This window comes from Typha angustifolia, chromosome 10, assembly GCF_048772165.1.
Source record: "Typha angustifolia cultivar Huaian chromosome 10, ASM4877216v1, whole genome shotgun sequence".
NCBI lineage: Eukaryota > Viridiplantae > Streptophyta > Magnoliopsida > Poales > Typhaceae > Typha > Typha angustifolia.
This window is the reverse complement of record NC_133248.1, coordinates 933573-954566: the sequence shown is the minus strand read 5'-3', so window position 1 is coordinate 954566 and position 20994 is coordinate 933573. Positions and strand designations below refer to the sequence as shown.

Below are 20994 nucleotides of genomic sequence, written 5' to 3'. Positions count from 1 at the left end.
TATTAAAAATTACAGCATACATCTTGCATAAATAATTTTAATATTACATAGGTGAAGCGTCACATCTTTTTATAATTATAAGAACTAATAGAGTATTAGTCCTATACCGTCAAATTCTATGGTAACAGTACATAGAATGACCAATGCAGCTTGACAGCAGGGTTTAGAGCGAGAGCAAAGAAACCAAAAGTTAAATCTCTTCTCAAGTCGATAATAGTTCAAACTTGATCCAAAGATAAGTAAAAATTGGATCGAACTCTCCTGAGTAAACATTATTTACAAGTAGGATTTCTGTAATTAAGTAGGTACAGAATCAGAAATCCATTTGTCCAATCCAATCCTGTTCTAAACAGGGCATTGGAATGGCTCCTGATAGAGTTGGATAGACTTATTGACTTAGCTCGAAGTATAAGATCTCTTGATATAACTTAATGGCCATCCTTCCTATAGAAAACAAACAAAAACAATTATGATGATGGCGAAATTGAAGATACAAGAAGTAATAACAACAACAACAACAACAATAATAATAATAATAATTTGCATACAGATTCAAATTAATAAAACATTTGCATACACACCATATGTTCTTACTGCAGGCAACAATAACTTGAAAAACGATAAATCTCAAGCAACACAACTGACAAGTAGAGAAAGCAAGTCAAAAGATGAACAACAAAGTCGCACACGGCAGGACGAGTCTGCAGTTGCCTTATTTTGGGATTGATCCTACTTAATTCGATACCCGTTTTAGAACAGGCCGTGCATTCGTCGGGCAATCATCTTACTCAGGAATAATAGCATCTGCTAAGTCTGACAAGCCAGTCATATTGAGAATAGATCTAGCAGTTTCATATAACATCGATCTGAATAATGAACGTTGTGATCTTGCGTCTTGAGCTCTAGATCCAGCTTGTTCTTTGGCCTTTTGCGCTTCACGTTTAGCTTCCTCCATTGCGTTTTCAGCTTCCTTTCTTGCCCGTGCAGCTTCCGCTATAGCACGTTCCAACTCCGCGAATTTTCTCTCATAATTTTCTTGTCTCTGTCGATCTTCCTCTCGTTGTTTAGATAAACGTTCAACTTCGTCTTTCGCACGTACGGTTTCCAGTCTTGCCAGTTCAACTTCCTGTCTTGCACGGTCGAGCTCCTCTTTCGCGCGTTGCTCCTGCAAGCAAGAAATGGTTCTTGTTAGAAGAAAGTTTGAAGCAGCCAACAGTTCGGACAATATTTACATTGCCCTCCCAGATAGTTTCTTTCTCCCCTCCGTCTCAAGAAACAAAGAAAACAGAAAGCTCCGATGACTGATTGAGTAGATTGGTAGCTGAATTGAAAGAACACAAAATAATCGGTGGCTTACAAGAGATCTATGAGTTACAATAATGCTTGCGTGTAATACAAGGGTCAATTGGATCATGCATACCTATAATTCTGGGAACACATGTTGCATATATTTCTCTAGTCTCTAACAAGAAAAATTGCTTGATAGTATTAGCTTTCCAGAAACTAAAGATGTAGGTGCACCTAGAAAACATTCATAATTTATGATGCAATAAATTTATCTACTTTTAAAAATTCAGCTTTCTTTACTATATGCTACCTCTTTCAGAAAAGAAAGAAAAAAAAATGATTAGCAATAAGAAGGCAGTGACTATACAGGAACTATCTTTAGATGGTAGGTTTCAAGTTTTATACAGAAGAAGAGAAAGTGAGAGAAAGATAAGCTGGAGACACGTACTACAAATTAAAGTATTATGCCTGCAAGCATGCAGCAATATGGGGTACTAGTTGCATATCATCTTTCTTTAACTCACTCTTATGTTGTTTCTAATTGGAAGAAGTCATCACCTCATTACAGAATTTCATTCTAAACAGCACTGTTTTTTCCGCAGCATAGTTATCAAGATTTGGACAGCTAATAAAATAAAGATAAGAGACCAAACAGTCAGCAAAGTCGTACATAAATGAAAAGTGAACAAAGAAGCATACCTTTATGTCTAGTGCTGTGGCTTTAGCACGATATTTCAGCTCTTTTTCAACTGCAATATAACTATCTGAGCATAGAGATTTGTATCTCGAGCTCAACCCTGTAATCCAACAATTCCGTTATGGAGAAACTGCTATCTGAGACTTCTTGTAGCGTAGATCCAAATTGTGATATAGCCAATGAGAAATCAAACTGGAATGTGATCAAAATCTTTCTTGAAACAGAACAAGTATTCAAGTAGAAGTTACTAATCTCTCCTAGTAGAAGTTTTTTTTTTTTTTTTAAAAAAAATTATCTTGATATGCACGCAGAATAAAAAAAGGAAATAGGATGATGAGAATGGTGAAGTAGCATATTAATATCTATTAACTTATCATCTGCTCTAAAAGTTTAAATTGCTAGAGAATAATGAGTTTTATATTTTTACATTCTAAGGTAACCTACTTTGCTCTTTAAGAAGTGATGACTCGCTAAGGGAAATCTTCAAGATGATTTGTTTGAAAAAGATGATCTGCAGCCTAATTTTACCACAATCATCCCATATATTGATTGCTATCGCACTGCATATTTTCTTTTATTCGAGTTGAATCCTTTTCTTTGATCTTAAAGGCCGATCTAATAATCAAAGTTACCTTCGCATGATTATATATATATATATATAAAGTGTGTTGTATAACTGCATAAAACCAGAGTTACCTTCGCATGATTTCGTAAATAATTCCAAGAAGGTGTGAACTAAAGCATCGACTTCCTTTTCGGGGTCATCTGCTTTGCTTAATTCAGCAGCAACTTTTTTCGCACTCTCACGAACAAATTTCAAACGCATTTCATTCAACAAATTTCGGGCAAAAGACTCCACGAGCTGAGGAAATAAAGAAGAAATAATAAAAATAAAATATTATTAAGGCAGTAATATAATAAAAATGAACAGATAGTATGAAGATAATTAGTCTCTTGAAGTCCACATTAGCCTTCTTTGGGTATTAATGCAACGAATTAACAACCCCATGTAGATGAATTAACTTATATCTTTTTTAAAGAAAGATCAAACTAAACGACCATTTTTTTTTTCTGTAGACAACTGGGGTGCTTGCTTGATTGATTACATCCACTCATCTAAATTTTTGGCTCAAGAACATTATATATGCATAGTATCAAGTAATTGAGGGAAAAAACATACTATACATGAATATACATATTCTTGTAAGATTATATCGCTTCAGGTACTACTGTCTCCTAGAAGTATAGTAGGAAACCAAGCCTAATGAGATTAAAATCATAGAATCTAAGAACAACAATGTCAGATCCAAATACGCATAAGCAGAGAGAACAAAACGCTATACATATGATTAGACTTTAGACTAATCAAATGATCATTTCTTGCTTAATTTATTGCAATTTTGGTCAGTCAGAAGCAACCATCAGGCCGATGTATTTATAAAATTACAAAAGCAAAGAATAAAAAATAATTAATACTATATCTACATATATTGGGAATAAATTTGACATGCAAAATAAGAATAGCATCTTACTTGCAGAATTCCTTCCTCCAATTCTTTGCGTTTTGTGGCCCTCTGAGTTTCATCATACATCTTAGTCAGTGTATCATATCTACAAAATAAAAATTGAAAAAAAAAAATTAATGGAGTTGCCTTGAATCTCCACATAATAACAAATTCTAAATGTAGGGATATTTGCTGTTAGGAATTATGCTACAAGGTTGGTTATCCAGAGTGTGTTTGTGAGACAGAAAGAGACGATCCTTGGCTACTCATCACACTCTAGTTCCCATGGCCGGGAAAGAACAATTGACAAAAAGAGATTCTTTCTTCCCCTGTTTTCCACCCCCTGTGTGTGTTTATTGTAGTTGTAGGTTACATTCAATCATTTCACTTTTTACCAAATGGTTCTCTTTTTTCCCCTATTCTTGTTGATTTTGTTAAACCATACACACACACACACACAAAAAAAACTACTACAAGTGATCCTTATATTTGTCATCAAATTTCTAAAAGAAAATCCTTATCCGTGTTAAAAAGGTGTAGTATTCCCTCGTATCTCCACCAGAGAAGATAAGCATGATCGAGCTCAGAGGTGCTAATAAAGTATATAAAGCACTATCATATACTTCTCTAGTTGGAATGACTCACCGTTTCAAACGTTCATCCAGAAGACTCTCCAGTTTTACAATGAATTCATCTGAAGAATTAACTTCATTCAGCAGCGGATAACCCTAACTCATACAATGAAGAAGATGGAAGATCAACAACGAGCCTTACTAGCAAATAACCATTTTGAACCAAACTGGAGCACAAAAAGTACCTCTTGTAAGACCACAGCATCAAGACACTCCTTCCTATACTTATCGCAGAAGTAGGTAGATACCATGACCTTAAGGTACATGCACGCAAGTGTAGCAATTAGTTGAAGCCATTTATGTTAAAAATATTATGTATTTAATATAAATTTTTATTAAATTTGAGCTAAGTTTTAAACGTGGACTACACATTATTAATGATGGATTAATAGTGGATTTAATTTAGCTCAAAGAGTATTTTATTGTCATATATTCACTTATTCAAATCTATAAAAATGAGTGAATAAAAATTAACTCTAAAGTGGGTATCATGATAATAAAAAAAACAATGAGTTTAGTATCATATTGGATATTTGAGAAATGTTAGTATAGTATATAAATGTCAAACTTCTTTTGGGCTTTGGGAACACATGCGCGCTGCCCGGCTTAGCTTGGCTCGGTTCGCACGCGCAAGTCAAGTCTAAATTTAACTAAATTTAATTTTTGCCTAATACATGTTCGAATATGATTTGGTTCGGTTGGTTGAACTTGAAGTCGAAGTGGTGTGTCCCTTCGATTAGAACAATAGAATTGGTTGAACCCGAAGTAGTGTATCCCTTCACTTTGAAACTGTTATTTGGTTCAGACTTAAAATGGTGCATCCATTCATGAGTTAGGATTCCAATTGATCTGATTTCTCCTAAATCAGAGGTCGGGATGAAAAGTTAAATAAAATAGTGGAGATAGATTAGAACGGGGTAGAACGGTAAATGTCTAACGTTGCGGGGTCGTCAGAGGGTGGCGAACCGCCAAGGTGGTGGTGGACGACGGTAGGGTAAGGTGGCTGCTGGAGAAAGGTAGTGGCTAGGGTTTAAAAACTTTGGAGGTTCTACGGCAATGATCTACTACTAGAAAGGTAAAGACAATCTAACGACTACGATAAAATGGTAAATACGGTAATAAGAAAATAACTAAACTCAATTAATTCTCAATGCTTAGAGGTTACAACGAGTCCCACTAGGACTAGCCCGAAAGGCTGACACGACTCGAATTAGGATTTGTCTTGAAAGGTTATATGATTTAATTGGATTTGTCTTAAATGCTTACTTGACTTAACTAGATTTGCCTTAGAGGCTGTTATGACTTATTTCGACTTGCCTTAATGTCTCACATGACTAAACTAGATTTGCCTTAAAGGCTTACATAATGAAATGATTAAAAAATAAATAGACTCGATCAATCGAGCCCAATGTCCTCATAAATTAATCTGATCAGATCCGAATCGCATCACTGTTTTCTTTCAAGTGCAAGATAGTAGTTGTATCTTGAGAGACAATGTTCACTGTTTTAGAAGCAATTGATGGAGGGCGAATTAGCCTTAAGGAGATAGTGTCCAATGTTAAACTCGACTATACAGATTTTACATTCTGTAATCTGTAAGTTTAAATTAATTAATTTACTTATTTTGGATCAGATTTCTTGTCCCACTAGAAAATAGCCGATAGAATAATAATAAATCAGAAATAACATGAAAATCGGATTACCCTGTTGCCAGGAAGATCGAGTTGCTTGTTCTGTCGAATTGTTTCCCATATGTTCTTTGCACTGATAGAAAATCCTGAAGCGGTGACCTTGTCATGACGGAGCCCCGCAACAGCTTCCTTGGCAATCAACTCCCTGAGCTTCGTGATCTGCGCAAAGAAAAGAAGGCAAAAGATTTTGGTGAAATTTAGTCAGATAGCTATGGCCGTATGGGCGTTACAGGTACATTCCGAGCATCATGCATTTCGCGATTAAGTGGTAACAATTGTTCGTTTTGATGTTTACTATATTAAACAAATGATGCTGAAGTAAAATGGAGAAGATTTTAGTTTTGTATGTTTGTGTCAGCAGGTCCACTTTTGCATGTTATAAGCTATCATCTTTCTATGCTTTTCATCAATGTCGAGGAAGATGGCAATGAAGCTATTATTTCTAGACTACGTACCCCTTCTCCAAACTTTCGGCTTAGAAATTTGTTGTGCGGCAAAGCTTCAACCATCACCTTCACATCAAGGTAACTAGGTGAAGAAAATGTGAGAGCAATCAGAAACCACAAGTTAGTGTTTACTCACCTGAATATAGTCGCTAAATCGAACGGCCGGCTCATCAGGTCGATCGTGTACTGACTTCCATAGCTGCAGGAATCACTCGTAAACGTTATTAATTAGTTATGATATGCCTGAATAAACTTGTATATCGAAGAGAGATCTAGCAGTGGTACATCTTCCATCTTCGTTTCTATTGCGTTCTTCAACCAATCGAGTGGTGTCTGGAAGAGAAAACAAGTTATGGTACGTCAAGTAGATTGAACTTGTATGGACATAAGCATTGGTGATGATAACTTATATCAAATGCAAACCTCCTCATCGTAGTCACGTATGACGACGAGCATTTTTGTTCTACCTGGATCAAGTTTTACTCTTTCCTGCCATATATTGCGTTAGAAAGTGGGATTAGGAAAAATCCATTCTATCAGCCTAATTCTCCTCCCTATATAATGCCGTTAAATAGTACTAACTTAGATTGAAATTCGTTGCACTCTCTTCATATATGTGGACTTAATTCCAAAGACACCTTTTTTTTTTATCAAATTTTAATTCGATCGTATTATGTCACAAATATAGAAGAGATCTAATTTCCATTAGATTATCTCTTTTAAAAGATACACATGAGAGAAAGATAAGAAGTATTATATATATGAGATCTAATAGGAATTTGATTTCAATCAGATTGTCTCTCCTTATTTGGAAGACGGTACCACAAACATGCAAATTATTTCTCAAGGGCTAATTATAGCTCTCCTGGGATTAAGATTAAAAATTCAGCTACCTGAAATACTGTCTTAAGAAGTGGAATACCTGCACCTTGTTCCCGACCAATATCATGTTGCCACCTAGGAAAGCATGCATAATATTACTAATTAATCAAACTCATCCAGAATACAATCCAATGAAAATTGGCCCACAACATTTTTATCATAAAATAACAAGACAGCAGGAATAGGATCTAACATGTTAACCATCATTAGATCTGACACTGTCAATGCAAAAAGAGCGCTTTGCCTTTCAAATGATATATTTTCCTGACAAAGAGTGAGAAAACAATTAATTCCCAAATGTTTGCATATGAGAAATTCCTGAAGAAAAGAAACACATCAATATATGAGACAAAACAAACAATATTTCATTTTTTTTTTGGGGTAAAACAGCATACTTTTTTTTACCACCACCGATTCCTAGATATCCCCAGATCATTATGTTCTTCGGTTCTAGTGAACATATTTGTCATGAGGTTAGATGTTTTAGGGATATATATAATAGTTTATGAAGATATTACGATGCCCTATCTCTAGGGTGGTTGAAGAAGATTATTGGAGGAGACTTCTTGAGGCTACATCGGTTCTTCAACTAACAAGGTTCTTCTTATCAACAAATCTAAATCTTTCGTCTTAAGGGCATGAAATTGACATGCATGTTTGGATAAATGGGTTTACAACCACTCATTAAGAGCGCCTAAATAGTATTGAAAAGCCGAGGACTTTTGAGGACGCTGGGTGATCAGAAGAGAAATTAAGCACGAGACTTGGTTAAAAGTAGTAAATTGGACTTAACGGAGAGCAATTGATATCCAAATTCACATGTGAAAGGAGAAATTGTTGACTCACATACAAGAGTTTAGTCTCACATTAAAAATGAGAAAAAAAAATGAAAGAATTTATATAGAATATTAGGTTCTCACCTTAAATAGTTTAAACTTTTGAGTTGAATTAGGTTCTAAAATTAATTTATATTAAATCATATTTTACTTGGATTAGAACTCTCCTATCTCCCAAAACTCTCCTAGAAAGAGATATAAATTAACTACTACAAGAAGAGCTATGGGCTTAATTAAACTTACATAAGTATATGCATAATAAAGCTTACAAATGATAAAAACAAGTACCTCGCCTCTTTCTCCCCCGTCAGAACCCTCTACGTCCATGATCAGTGCGCAAGGTTTAGTAGATCGTCCTACCAATATCCCTTTTGTAGTTTGTTCCCTGCATGCATGGTAGAAATATCATGACTGTTCTTTTTTTGTTTAAAAGGAAAAGAGTTTGATTCCTAATATCAATGGTACCTCCCCAAGGTAGCATTCATCACATCAAACTTGGTATCAAAAAGCTTGTTCAGTAAATAACTTTTTCCTGCATAAGAGAAGTAAACAAGAAAAGTTAAATTAGTCGAAAAATAAGCTGCAAGCAGCATCACAAAGTACAAAGATTTTTCTGCTTTTCTTACTTTGTTAGAAAATTCAGTTGCCATGTTCTTTTCAAGGAAGGTGTTAAAAATAAGAAATCCAAAACTTTCTGAGTGGAGGATTTGGTGAAATATAGTTAATACTCATTTAACTATTCCAGCTTGTTTCGGCTTTTAAAATTATGGATCCTAATGACAGGCCACTTTTTCTTTTAAGATTTGGCACTATTTTAATATATATATATATATGGCGAATACTTTAATACCTCATTTCTGATATCTAATGTTAATCCTAGGGACAATACCGCTGCTTTGAGGCCCGATGATGGATATAACGGCAAAGGACTCTCCAGGACCCAAGAGCTTCGTTGCAGACTTAACGAACTCCTCCACTTTGGATTGACAGAAGGTGCCATCACCTTCGATCATCTGAGCAGGTTTATTGGCAACATTGAGATTCCACCTACGAACAAATTTACTTATCTTTGTCGTGTCCACAGCGTTGCCGGTTTGACTACCAGCCGCCGTGGTCTCGGCTGCAGCATCTGCCTCTAATTCTTCCAAGACACGGCTGGGATCCGTGAGATTGAAACCACCAAACTCTCCTCTCGATTTCATGACACTGATTAGATTGTCCATGAAAGTCAAGTAGAGCACAACAAAGAAACAAAGTTTAATTAATTAGCTTTCTTCCTTTTTCTCTTCTCTGAGCTGAACTACTGAGGAGGAAAACAAGGTATCTATTTATAAGCTAGCTTAGCGTGGTCAATTCTTTGTTTATTCGACAGCATGCAAGGATGTTTAGATGATAAGTGAATTCCTCTAGCAAAATACCATGGAAGACTGACTTCTAATTAGAATACTTGTAGCCATAAATAGGTAAAATTACGTGTGGCTAGCATTCACCCTTACTAAATAGGTAGCAAAGTGCACTTATTGCGAAAGCTATTGTTTGTAGTATATATTACTTTCTTATATAGCTCCATAATTTAATTTAGATTCTTTTCCGCATCATCGCTGTACTGAAAGCGATGAAAAGACCGACTTGAGCTGGATGCCATGAAAGACTGACCCTTAACTTGCAAGTCGGTCCTACGTGAATCCAAATTATGCATCGATCAATCCTTAGCCCACTTGTACCTAGGGGTGTAAACGAGCCGAGCCTGAGCGAGCCGGCTCTAGCTCAGGCTCGGCTCGAAATTAGTTTCGAGCCTCACAATGTTGCTCAGGCTCGGCTCAGCTCAACCCGAGCTGAGCTCGAGCTGAGCCTAACCGAGCTCGATTAGAGGATAAGGCGGTGGCGACGTGGGCGGTTGCGACGTGGGCGGTGACGACGTGGGCGGCGGCTTGCCGAAGGAGTCGGAGACGAATGGAGGAGGCCGACGACGGAGGAGGAGGAGGAGGAGGCCGACGACGGAGGAAGGTGTGGCGCCGTGGTGGTGGTTTGCCGTCGTTGCCGATGGAGACGGGGAGGGAAGAATGAAGGTGATCGGGTGGATGAGGGTGAGAGTGAAGGTGAGGGTGGGGGAATTGATGATGGGGAAGGTGATGTGATGGGAAATGTGAAGTAATTAATGAGGGTGGGGTAGGTGAGGGTGGGGTAGGTGAGGATGATGAATGTTGAGGTAGGTTACGGGTGAGAATGAGTTAGTGAAGGACACGTGGCAATATTTCCTTATGCCACGTGTCCTTAGTCATAGGGACTCAGGCTATCGAGCCTATCGAGCCGAGCCTGAGCGAGCCGGCTCCAGCTCAGGCTCGGCTCGATATTAATTTCGAGCCTATTATAATGGCTCGGGCTCGGCTCAGCTCTGATCGAGCCGAGCCGAACTCGAGCTTCACCCGAGTCGAGCCCGAGCTGCTCGTCAAGCCTGACAGCCCTACTTGTACCCATTGCTCTCATTGTGTACGAAAACATAAACGCCATTGCCCATTGGTTGCAAAACTAGATAACGAGTAATTTCACGCAATCCAACACTGAAGTATGTGTGGGATGACTTGGTAAGACCGCGGTGGACTGACTGAGTCATATCTTTATTAATTTATGAGCCCCGCACAACTCGATGGTTAAGGATTATATTAAATTAGAAAAAAAAATTATATTTTACTCTTAGTTTGTGAGTTTATTATTATTTTTTTCATCGTATTTGATTGTACATAGATCGTTTGGATTATCATATTTCTTATTTTGGGATTGTTTACTTTTATTTCTCCTTATTCTGTCACTAAGTGGACCATAAGTAAATAAAATAAATAATAAGTAGATTATAAGTCTTAAAAAAGCATTGAAAAAGTCTCTCTACTAAGTATAAACTACACAGCAGATGGTGTGCACCTAGCGTAGCAAATATAATTCAATATAGTCTAAAGAACAATATAAATGCATAATGAATATACTAGTATATACTCGTAATTACTGACGAATAAAATAAACATATTTGAAATAATTTGCAAAGGATTTTCACATAATCACAAGATACAAAGAATGCATACTAATATCATAACTTAAATTAACTTCTTATTTTATCATGGTACACTCACATTAAGTCATGTATAATTATATCTCAACATACTTATATAAATCATAATTCACATAACAAACATAAAAATGAGGGAGAAATAATCTTTTAGTCGTAATATCGTCCTTATATGCCTCGCGACATAGCATATGATTGATTGTCTGTGGCCATCAGAATAAGGACCTTACTCGTAAGTTTATATATTATCTTCATTATTACCGCTCTAGCAAATTATCATACATAACAGAATCATCACATATGGTGAGAAACATGAACACACCGCTCAATAGACGTCATGATCCTAGGTTATTGAGTACTGCCAGAGCTATAACCTTACCTCATAAATATCTTTCTATTATTATCATAGTCTAGTCTCCACAAAACAATATCCTCTATCTTATGATTTATGTCATAATTATCAAAATCCACACATATATCTTAGATTAAATTCATGGGGGTATTTCATACAAGAGATGAGCAATAAATATGAATTAATAAGTAGAAGATGCATGTACAAGTAGAAGCGGCAAAATTTGACCCAACCCAATAACTCAATACGATAACTCGGCTTATAATAGGGTTTGAGTTTAATATAATCAAGTTCTGATCATAAATGAGTCAACCCGCCTAACCTATTTGATAATTGGGTCATGTTTATACTACTAATCCATTTTAACATGTTTGATCCATTTAAATATATGGGTTGGGTCAACCTACCAACTTATTATATATATATATATATAAGTAAACCCTAAGTTCCTAAACCTAATTCACCCTCTCAAATCTCAATCTCTCCATCTAGCCGCCTCACCTTTTGCCCTCGATCACAGTTTTAAATTTACTACTTTCTAAAAAGGTACTTATTTTTATTGATTTGCATTTCGTATTGTAGGATGGATGGTCTGATGAAATTGATAACTGGGAAAATTGCTGTAACAAAAGAGCAACTTGTGCCAACAGGTAAAAATGAAGATTAGATGGAGCTACTCTCCAACACTCTTTTGTTCACCTCAATTCATCTCTGGATCAAGGAAAACTATACATTAATATGGGAAATTTACCTAAAGATGAAAACCATACATCTAACGCACTGTTGTTGTATGTTAATTAAAACTTTTTAGATAGATTACTTCAGCTATTTAGCACCTACAGTAAAGCTAATTACGACAAGACTCGCAGTTATGCATCGGAGAGCGTACACTTGGCTTGTTCTTATGCTTACAAAGATGTTGAGCAGAATTCAACATTAGGGGGTGAGTGATTGTATTTTCAATCTCTTTAGTTTTTAGTAGTAATTACACTCATTCAGCTAGTTCTTAACAAATTTCTAAACATGCAGATGATTATTTCTTTTCTCGCTATCCTGTTGTGGACAAGAGGATAGCACAAGCTGGTATCAGATTAGCCTTAATTCTAAACCGAATTTTCGAGGGGAATAAAGATGATGATAAAGAGATACCACTACGACAAATAATTAAATGGGTTTTAAAAGGCCTCCTTTAGGTCACATTATTTAGATTAAGTTATCAGATACTTGGTTTGCTATAAGAGGATCATCAATGTTTACTATAAAAGGTTTGCTGTAAAAGACCCTAAGTCATACTTCACATAGATCCTCAATGTGCCCCAGCAAAATACATCCAAGTAATCGATACTTGGTCATTCATATGAAATGCCAATTCCAATGTACCATCATACTTCCACCTTAAACCAAGCTATTTATCCCGTTTCAAAGTCATTAAGAGCTAATCAAGACAATCGAATTATTCTCAACGAAGGTTCAAGGAACAAGCATGGATTTAGTGCTAAATCTCTGACATGAACAATCTGAATATAAATGTAAATTGTTATCGAATTAGATATGAATTGTAAAGTAGCCATAGCATTTATACTCTTAGAAGGAAATAGTAATGCACCAGCTTAAGAGACAATAATAATAACCTTAAACAAGAGTACCGCTACATAAGAACAGAATAACAAATTTAGAAAGCACCAACGATTTTAGTGAATTCAGAAGAAATTACTTTCGAAGAAAAAGAAAAAGAATCACAAAACTGTGCTTTAATCCTGACTGCAATGGACAACATGGAAAATTAGTCTTAGGAACCACATGACCTGGACCTTCAGGCCACTCTATCAATGACCTGAACTCTCGGACAATTAGTTTCAGCTGATATCATTATAAAGAAAGGGTAAAGCAAACAACTACTATTGATGTGGAATCTATTTCCTCTCTTTCTCTATTCCCGCTCTCTGTAGTCTCTGCACCATTTTGTGGTAGGCAGTCTGACGAGGACCTTTATTGATAGTATTTTTAGAAGGATTGAAGAGAGCCAAACATGGCATGGAGCTTCTTCAAGTCCCATGACTCCATGTTAGGAGACACAACATAACCAACTGCAACAGCGAGCATGAGTACGCATAAACCACTCTTCACACAGCTGAAGCTTCTTGTTAACCTTCCTAGGATAACCTTGCAGTACTTGTCTGCTTCCTTAATGGAAGCTACATTGTCCGAGTCTGTAGTCTCGGATAGGGCTTCTTCATTCTGCATGCCAAAAATGTTTATTGATTATAAGAAAATTAAGTGTCCAATATAACATCCAATTTCAATCTCCTGCATGATGATGTTAATATAGCAGAATACTTCTAAAAGCAAGCACCCAAGCTTAGAATCTTAAATTTCATTTCATAAGAATACGCATCTAGAGTTGAACAGCCAATGAGAATTGAAGCCCATGATGTAGTTGCTTACCTTCATCCTTAAGTTCTTAAGCGCCTCTCTTAGAACTTCAGGAGTGAGTTTAGCTGAAAATTCCTTCCACTCAGTAGACAGCTTTTGTAATACGAAGACACTAGCTTCCACATTTTCCAAATAAAGCTTGTCCTGCATAAACAAGCCAAAATGCATAATTGCATTTTAATGATCTCTTGGATACTAAAATGTGATTAAGAAAGTATATAGACAGACTAGGACTGCTCACCCACTGCTTGTAGCATTCAGAATTTTGAGTCAAGCACCAGATAAATATATCGGCAGCCTCTTTCGTCAGTTCAGGATTGTCTGACAAAGTACTACAAGGTTAACTGCCATTATATAAATTACATATCTAGTTCCATAACAGATTAAAAAAACAGCAATTTTAAATCTATGTACAGTTCATCAACATCATACCCAAATGTACTTTTTGCATTGTTAGATAGAGAACAGAAATTATAATCTAATATAATTCATCAAAATCCTAGCCAAACTTACTTTCTAGCATTGCTTTCACACAAACAGGCAAAAGCTGTTGTGATGCTTGCTTAGTGGTTTTGGTTGCAGGGGAACCTGCAAGAGCCAACTCCTTAAGAGTAGGGTATACTGCTTCAAACCTCTCTGTAGCCTGCACAAAATTTTGGGTTTTCAGTAGAACTGTGGCAACAGCTCTATTTGGGTCGAAAAGATTGAAAATGGATTTAGGCCTAATGTGTCTCAAAAGAAAAGGTGAAAAGGAACACCTTGACTCGGGCTGTAGAAGGAGGAAATGTAGCTCTCATTAACAAATCAAGTGAAGCAGGGGGTACTATGCGCTCCCCCTTTCTAACAGCACCATTCAATAAAATTGTTCGTGATTTTGGCCCTGACAAAATTCTGCATAAAAGGCCAGAGGAGTTTAAAGTTAGATCAAAGCACATCCATACATAAGATATATCACTTGTTCACTCTGTTATGGGGCATACCTTTCAACCAACTGCAAAACCAAGTCCCTTTGCTGTGGGTTCCCACCTGATTTCCCACAGATTGTAGGGAATAGATAATGCGCCCACGAAAACATTCCAACAACCAGATCCCCTTGAGATGCCTACAGAAACGAATTTATAACCATGTTATAGACAGCAAAGTTATTACCTTCAGTCAGATATGCAAGAGGTGAAGAGAACAAATATTACCTGAGCAATGACCCAGACGATAACTGGAAGTCTTTCTTGTCCTTGATATTTAGTGTTGTCCTTTAGCTTTGGTAACAGGTTGATGAGTATGTCAGGTTTCCTCCTTAGTGTCATTGCTAGAACAACAAACATTGCAACCTGTAGTTGGTAGTGTCATGTACATGAAAGTGTTAGCCAATATTTAAACCATGATGCTAAAAGTTGATCTGCAACATATCTAAGTAGATATGCTCCAGGGTAGTTATCAGAACATTTTCATTAATAAAAGAAGTGAAGAAACTCAATGGCAAGAAGAAAATTTCAATTTCTCTATCCTGCTCAACAGATATGATATGTTTCAAGGTCACAGGGCACAACCTTCAAGTGTGCTGACAAATATTGAATTTTAAGTTAAAACAGAATTTAATAATATGCAGCTTATGCTCAACATACCCAATTAATAAAGCAACCACTGTAAATACAAATTATTTCAGGAAGACTTCTAAAGAAATTTCTACTAACAAGCTTATGCATTAAAGGCCCAAAGAGTCATCGCTAAGAAGCAGGGCAGACTCCGACTCCAACATATCAACAATACAATTGTTTTTGATAATATGAGATTAAAGTAACTCCATTACTTGATAGCTGAAGTATTAGCCTGCATCTAAGACTACCTACACCCAAGATGAAAATCAAACAAGTTTCCACCAACAGCAGTTTAAGACTGCCAAATGCACATTCTAGTTTAATAACTACTGGAAGTGGCGCTTGATCAAACATTTTCCAAAACATGCCTCCTTTTCCTCTCTTTAATCCTTCTTTTCTTCTCTTTATGCAGCCCTTTCTTCTTCTCTGTTTTTCTATTTTCCTTTTCTGACTAGAATACTGATTTGCTTATGTTCATCATCAGAAGTGTTATACAAAACATAGAACACAAGTAACGCCATCCATCTTGAAGACCTGTTTAGATCTGTCTCATCTTATGTAGATCCAGATGTAATACTAACCAAAAGAAGGGGAAAAATTACATCAGAAATTCAGAATCTTACAAGCACCACTGCTTTCTCATAAAGAGAATAACACTTGACTAGCATAAAAAAAGATGCTAATAAAACCAACCTAGAATTTCAATAGAGAGAAAATAATTTCCAATCTGGTGATAAAATATATTAACTGAGGAATATGAAACATAAGACAAGGAAAAAAAAAGTGATCTAGGATATGGAGATCCATTCACATGATGAATTACTAACTCCTTAAAAGATACCAAACAGAGGATAATAGAGACAAGAAATCTGATGATAGGCCAATCAGGATCCTTCACTTGTTCGGATACAATAACTTAAATTTGGCAACTGCTATCTGACTATCTTGAAGCACATCCTACTTCCCGTTTAATCATAGGCCAAAATGCTACAAATTTGTGAAAAATCCAAAAGAAACAACCTCCAATCTAAGTAAGAAGGATAGAAGATACCAGGAATTAACGTGATACAATAAGCAAGTAAAAAATAGTTGGAGATGCATTGATGAGGTGTCCAGGATATTAATTGGAAAATATACACAATTAACTCATCATCAGTAGGTTCTCTTCATCCTAACTGATTAAGCATTCATCAATAAGAGGGAATTATCTTCTTAACATAAGCCAACCAGAATATCAACATCAAATGTGGATTAAAAAGCTCATTTCGTGACCAATATATTCTTTATTGTAGAAAACAATGCCGGGAGGTACTAGCTAAAAGATGAAAGTTACCTGGGCCCTTGAGGGTGACTGTTGGACAGCCTTCTTCGAGCCCTTAGCAGCTGCTTGTTGACTTGATAGGTCAGCGAGGATACTATCCAGACACCACAAAATGAAATCACCCAAAGCATCTGGAGATTTCTGAGCTATCCAATCAATCGCAGTCTTATAAACAGATTCAGATATATGAGACAGTGGAACCTGCTCAAAAATCAATCAAGGAACCCAATTATACATCTACCAAAAACATTGACAATAATCTAATTATGTGATAAGATCAGAATGTAACCATGACCAAGTCTCCCCTAGAGAGTTAACACAGTCAAATTGTTCATAATCAGAATCATTCATGAAGGCTAATATATAGTCTATTTGCTACTTAAAGGGGTCTCGATTTAGCTGTCATGATATTAACTGAGAGGTTAAGATATTGCGAAAGTCAATAGAAGGAAAAAAAAAAGGAACTTATGAAAATGAGATTAAAAAAAATGAATCCTTAAGGTAGTAATAAATGTTGTGAATGCTGTAAAGCCTGTACTAGCTCGTAAAATGCCTTTTCATAGGTGGAACAACCATTGGCACAGGTGGTTCTACTTTTGGTACCATACAAGGAGTTGAAGACTTGGAGTGAAGCTTCTACCTGATTCAGTTGATCTATAGGCTCTAAGGATTTCTGCTCTAAGTAACCTCATCAATAGCACAGTCCAAAGTGTCAATTTGGGAAATAGGCTACTAAAATTTTGGAGGCATAGACAATACAAGGAACCATGCAAGGTTGGTTCTAGAAGGTTAGAAATCTGGAGTATGGCAAATCTTACCACTACGGTGGTTATGCAATGAACATAAAACTAATAGCTAATGACTTTCATCATGCTTTGAGAATGATGTGATATCGTCGAAATGCTGCAATCACCTAGCAATTAGAGTAGATGAAGAATGCCTAGGAGAATGCCCAATTGATGTCTAGGCAGATGCCTAGAGATCACGGCACAACAAAAAATAGATAAAGAAAATACTACATGAGTATGAAATATTCAAATGTACAAGATAAAATACCCTTCTACTAAGAAAATAGTAAGCCATTAGGTTATCAGCCAAATCGCTGAAATGTTTCAAAATCTAAACTAATCCTATATACTAAAATATGAAACTTGATGTCAAGGTGGATGCCCAGGTGACTGTGCACCCAGAATGTGCCTATGAACCTATCAAGAGGAAAACAATTAACAAGGGAAAATTAGTGGTCAAACTAACAAAAGCTATAGAAATTGATCTACTATGAGAAAGCATATTTTTATTAGATAAATATCATTGCATGAATAAACCTACACGAAAGCAACAGTGTAGAAGAACAGAGGTGCTATGTAGCAAAAATGTGCATGTGATCTATCTAGTATGGATAAAATAGTGTTACTATTAGGCAACGCTATTATGTTCTCGCTGTTTGAAATCATGTCAGTAATAAGTGTATAACAAAGGCATTACAAGTTTACAACAATACATAACAACCTAGACTATCAATGGATCAAAACAATGATAAACTTTTGGGGCTTCCTAATTCTTGACCAAAGCAAAGCATATGCTAAGAAAGAAAGTTTCAAGTGAAAATTCCAGCTACTTGATAATCCATGAAATTTGAAAGACAGTCAGGAAACATCAATTTTATATAGTATGTCTACCTGATAAAAGAAAGACATAAAAGATCACATGTAACAGGCTTGAAAATCAAATTATGCCAAATACTGCAGTACTGCAATAGTATTTGATGCCAACTATTCATGCATTTGTCCTGAGATTCAAATAAAGATGATTCAGCAATATATAGCAAGGCAATTAATGTGCCACCAATAGACAAACTGTGCACATAATTAGAAGTTTAAATCATTCCCTCTAATAGATAAAAAAAGCCTATTTTTATTCACCATTGAAATTGACTCAAGTACAAATAAACATCTTTCTATGACCCAAATCTTGTCTCACAGGCATATTTTCAGCAAAAGATAAAGTTTGATCCCCATGCGTAACTTTTCATTTCTATAAAAAGTACTAGACCAAATACCCTCCTAGACATCCTCACTTCAAGAAAGCGCAAGATCAGGAACAGCGACAGCAATTACTAACAAACGTTTAAGAAAAACAGAATAAATTTGCTAAGAAAAATTCATGCAGAACAAACTCACATCAGCAATCTTTGAAACAGGGGACTCCTTGAACATCTTGGCCCACGGGAATTGCGCAGCACTCACGTTTGCAAAAGATCTGCCAAAATAATCCGCGAATCGCATGAGCTGTATATCCTGCTGCGTATCATACGATCCCTGCAACCAAAGGAAGAGGAATTTACCCAAATAGAAGAAAATCTTTTCTAAGATTCAGTTTTTATCCCAAAACACGGATCAGATAGTAAATTACCGAGATATCGACAAGATATGCTGCAAGATTCTCCGCATCGATAGCCGCGGCCGCTTCCGCGACCGTGATCTTGGGCTTCTTGGGCTTCTTCTGCTTCACCTTCTTGGGCGCCGCTCCCGCATTCTCTTGACCACCGTGGGGCACCTCCTCTTCGTCGTAGTCGTCGTCTGACGTGGCCTGAGGCCGCGATCTAACGGCGATTCCATCCTCGGCCGCCGCTGCGGCGGCGGCAGCGGATTCTAAGGCTCGGCGGCGCTCGGCCGCCTTCTGCTCGACGGAGGCGAATACGTTGGATCGATCCTGGAGGCCATTTGTGCGGGGTCTGTCATCCCCGGGGACGGGGACGGCGGTCGCCGTTGGCTTGCGCTGCCGCTTGGCGTAGGAGACCTTTTGCCAGCCGTGGTTGTTGTTATTGGAATCGACGGAGGAGGGCGAGGATTCGTCCATGGGGATGGATTGGAGGATATCCATTGATGGGAAAAGATGGGATCTTGGAGACGGAGAAAAAGAGGTGGAGAGAGAGAGAGAGAGAGAGAGAGAGAGAGAGAGCGAAGAAGAAACCGAGGCGTGATTTCTGTGCACAGAGGAAAAGGGGCTTCTTATGCGGACGAGTGTCCTAATTTCCGTTAGGGCTTTTTTGCATTTCAGCCATTAAAGATTTTTAAATAAAATATTAGGGGCACTATTTAAGCACTTCTGTCGCGTCGCACGTGCTTCTTGTAATTGGATCTGGATTATTCTTTGGGTAAGACCGGAATCCGATAAAGATGGATATGAATTTTAATACTAATTTTCTTTTTCTTTCACTTTTTCTTTTTTTTTCTTTTGGATGATTTTTTTTTTAAATGAAGTTTTTTAAGATCTTCCACGCAAAGGTATGTGTTTGGATTCCTATCCGCGCTAGGCAATTGTGGCCTTACCAGTGAATTTATTAGCCATCTATCCTACTCTTATAGTTTTTTTTACCTTGTAGGTTTTAGCAAATGCTAGGTTTAATTATATATTTCTATGATTCCAATGAATTCATGTTATTAATGATCTAAGTGGGTTTACTAATAATATGCTTACGATGGTTATTGCCATAGTGCTAGCATATTTGGTTAGTCTGGATTGAGAATGTATCATAAACTCCTGTTTACTTTAGGAATAACTTTTTTTTTATTCCACGATAATAGTTGAACATCATAACAATCTCATTCTAAAATATAAATACTATTTATCAAAATTACACTTACATCACATGCTAACTCAATTATTAATTTACCCGTGATACCTATTCTATCAATCTACTTCATATTAAATCAAAAGGCATTCGTAATAATTCTATCTTTTAATTCACTTTATATCACATTAAAAATAATCAAAACTTACTACTTCTAGCCTCTCAATTCGGTGGGCTTTTTAATAAGGCTTCCTCAGCTATGATGATGGGTTGATTCTTCCTACTCGGGCCGTTCAAGACATTATCGATGACATTCGATTTCTCCTTCGAAGAACCATTCATATAAAATTACCTATATTTTTGTGAAGCCAACAGAATTACATATTAACAGGTGAAATTGGAAGAAATTTTAATTTTGATTATTCTTAGGTTTAGTAGTTTCCCTCCTATTTATCTTCCCTCAATGACACTTTTTATAACCTGGAAGCTAAATTTATTTATAGAATTGAAGAGAAAAGAAAAGGTTTCTTAAATAAAGAGTAATTATTGTTCACAACCAACAATTAATAGTTGTCAGGCTTTGAGTAGTTGAGTGCTCCTAATCTGATAACATAGTTGATAACTCTCATTACTCCTGGAATTTTTTTTAACTATCTTAGCAATGATTGCACAGTTGATAACT

At 36.5% G+C, this 20994-nt stretch overlaps 2 protein-coding genes and 1 long non-coding RNA gene across 3 annotated transcripts; 1 reads left to right on the top strand and 2 right to left on the bottom strand.

The window, feature by feature from the left end:
• Positions 1–524: 524 nt before the first annotated feature.
• On the bottom strand, positions 525–9994 carry LOC140768841 (protein ROOT HAIR DEFECTIVE 3-like). Its single transcript, XM_073109274.1, has 16 exons — positions 8866–9994; positions 8442–8508; positions 8265–8361; positions 7334–7404; positions 7152–7215; positions 6682–6747; positions 6544–6591; positions 6395–6457; positions 6268–6324; positions 5825–5971; positions 4307–4375; positions 4135–4217; positions 3517–3595; positions 2681–2846; positions 1987–2084; positions 525–1165 (listed from the first exon to the last, which is right to left on the bottom strand). The coding sequence occupies exons 1-16, from the start codon at positions 9197–9199 to the stop codon at positions 785–787; spliced, it is 1890 nt and encodes a 629-aa protein (XP_072965375.1). The 5' UTR covers positions 9200–9994; the 3' UTR covers positions 525–784.
• Positions 9995–11901: 1907 nt separating this feature from the next.
• LOC140769360 (uncharacterized) lies at positions 11902–12552 on the top strand. Its single transcript, XR_012105883.1, has 3 exons — positions 11902–12039; positions 12259–12332; positions 12419–12552. It is a non-coding gene; the product is annotated as an uncharacterized lncRNA (long non-coding RNA).
• Positions 12553–12907: 355 nt separating this feature from the next.
• LOC140769070 (uncharacterized) lies at positions 12908–19737 on the bottom strand. The gene is made up of 10 exons (XM_073109618.1): positions 19151–19737; positions 18919–19056; positions 16751–16939; positions 15013–15150; positions 14803–14924; positions 14581–14713; positions 14336–14465; positions 14064–14143; positions 13835–13966; positions 12908–13627 (listed from the first exon to the last, which is right to left on the bottom strand). The coding sequence occupies exons 1-10, from the start codon at positions 19619–19621 to the stop codon at positions 13394–13396; spliced, it is 1767 nt and encodes a 588-aa protein (XP_072965719.1). The 5' UTR covers positions 19622–19737; the 3' UTR covers positions 12908–13393.
• Between the last annotated feature and the right edge of the window lie 1257 nt (positions 19738–20994).

Bases quoted from the DNA above. Each gene is read 5' to 3' on its own strand.
- LOC140768841 (XM_073109274.1), bottom strand. From the start codon at position 9,199: ATGGACAATCTAATCAGTGTCATGAAATCGAGAGGAGAGTTTGGTGGT. The intron at 7,216-7,333 runs GTTAGATCCTAT...ATGCTTTCCTAG, and splicing joins GATCTAATGATGGTTAACAT to GTGGCAACATGATATTGGTC. The intron at 3,596-4,134 runs GTGAGTCATTCC...TTTATTTTGTAG, and splicing joins CTGGATGAACGTTTGAAACG to ATATGATACACTGACTAAGA.
- LOC140769070 (XM_073109618.1), bottom strand. From the start codon at position 19,621: ATGGATATCCTCCAATCCATCCCCATGGACGAATCCTCGCCCTCCTCC. The intron at 19,057-19,150 runs GTAATTTACTAT...CTTTGGTTGCAG, and splicing joins CATATCTTGTCGATATCTCG to GGATCGTATGATACGCAGCA. The intron at 15,151-16,750 runs GTAACTTTCATC...TACCAACTACAG, and splicing joins AGTCACCCTCAAGGGCCCAG to GTTGCAATGTTTGTTGTTCT.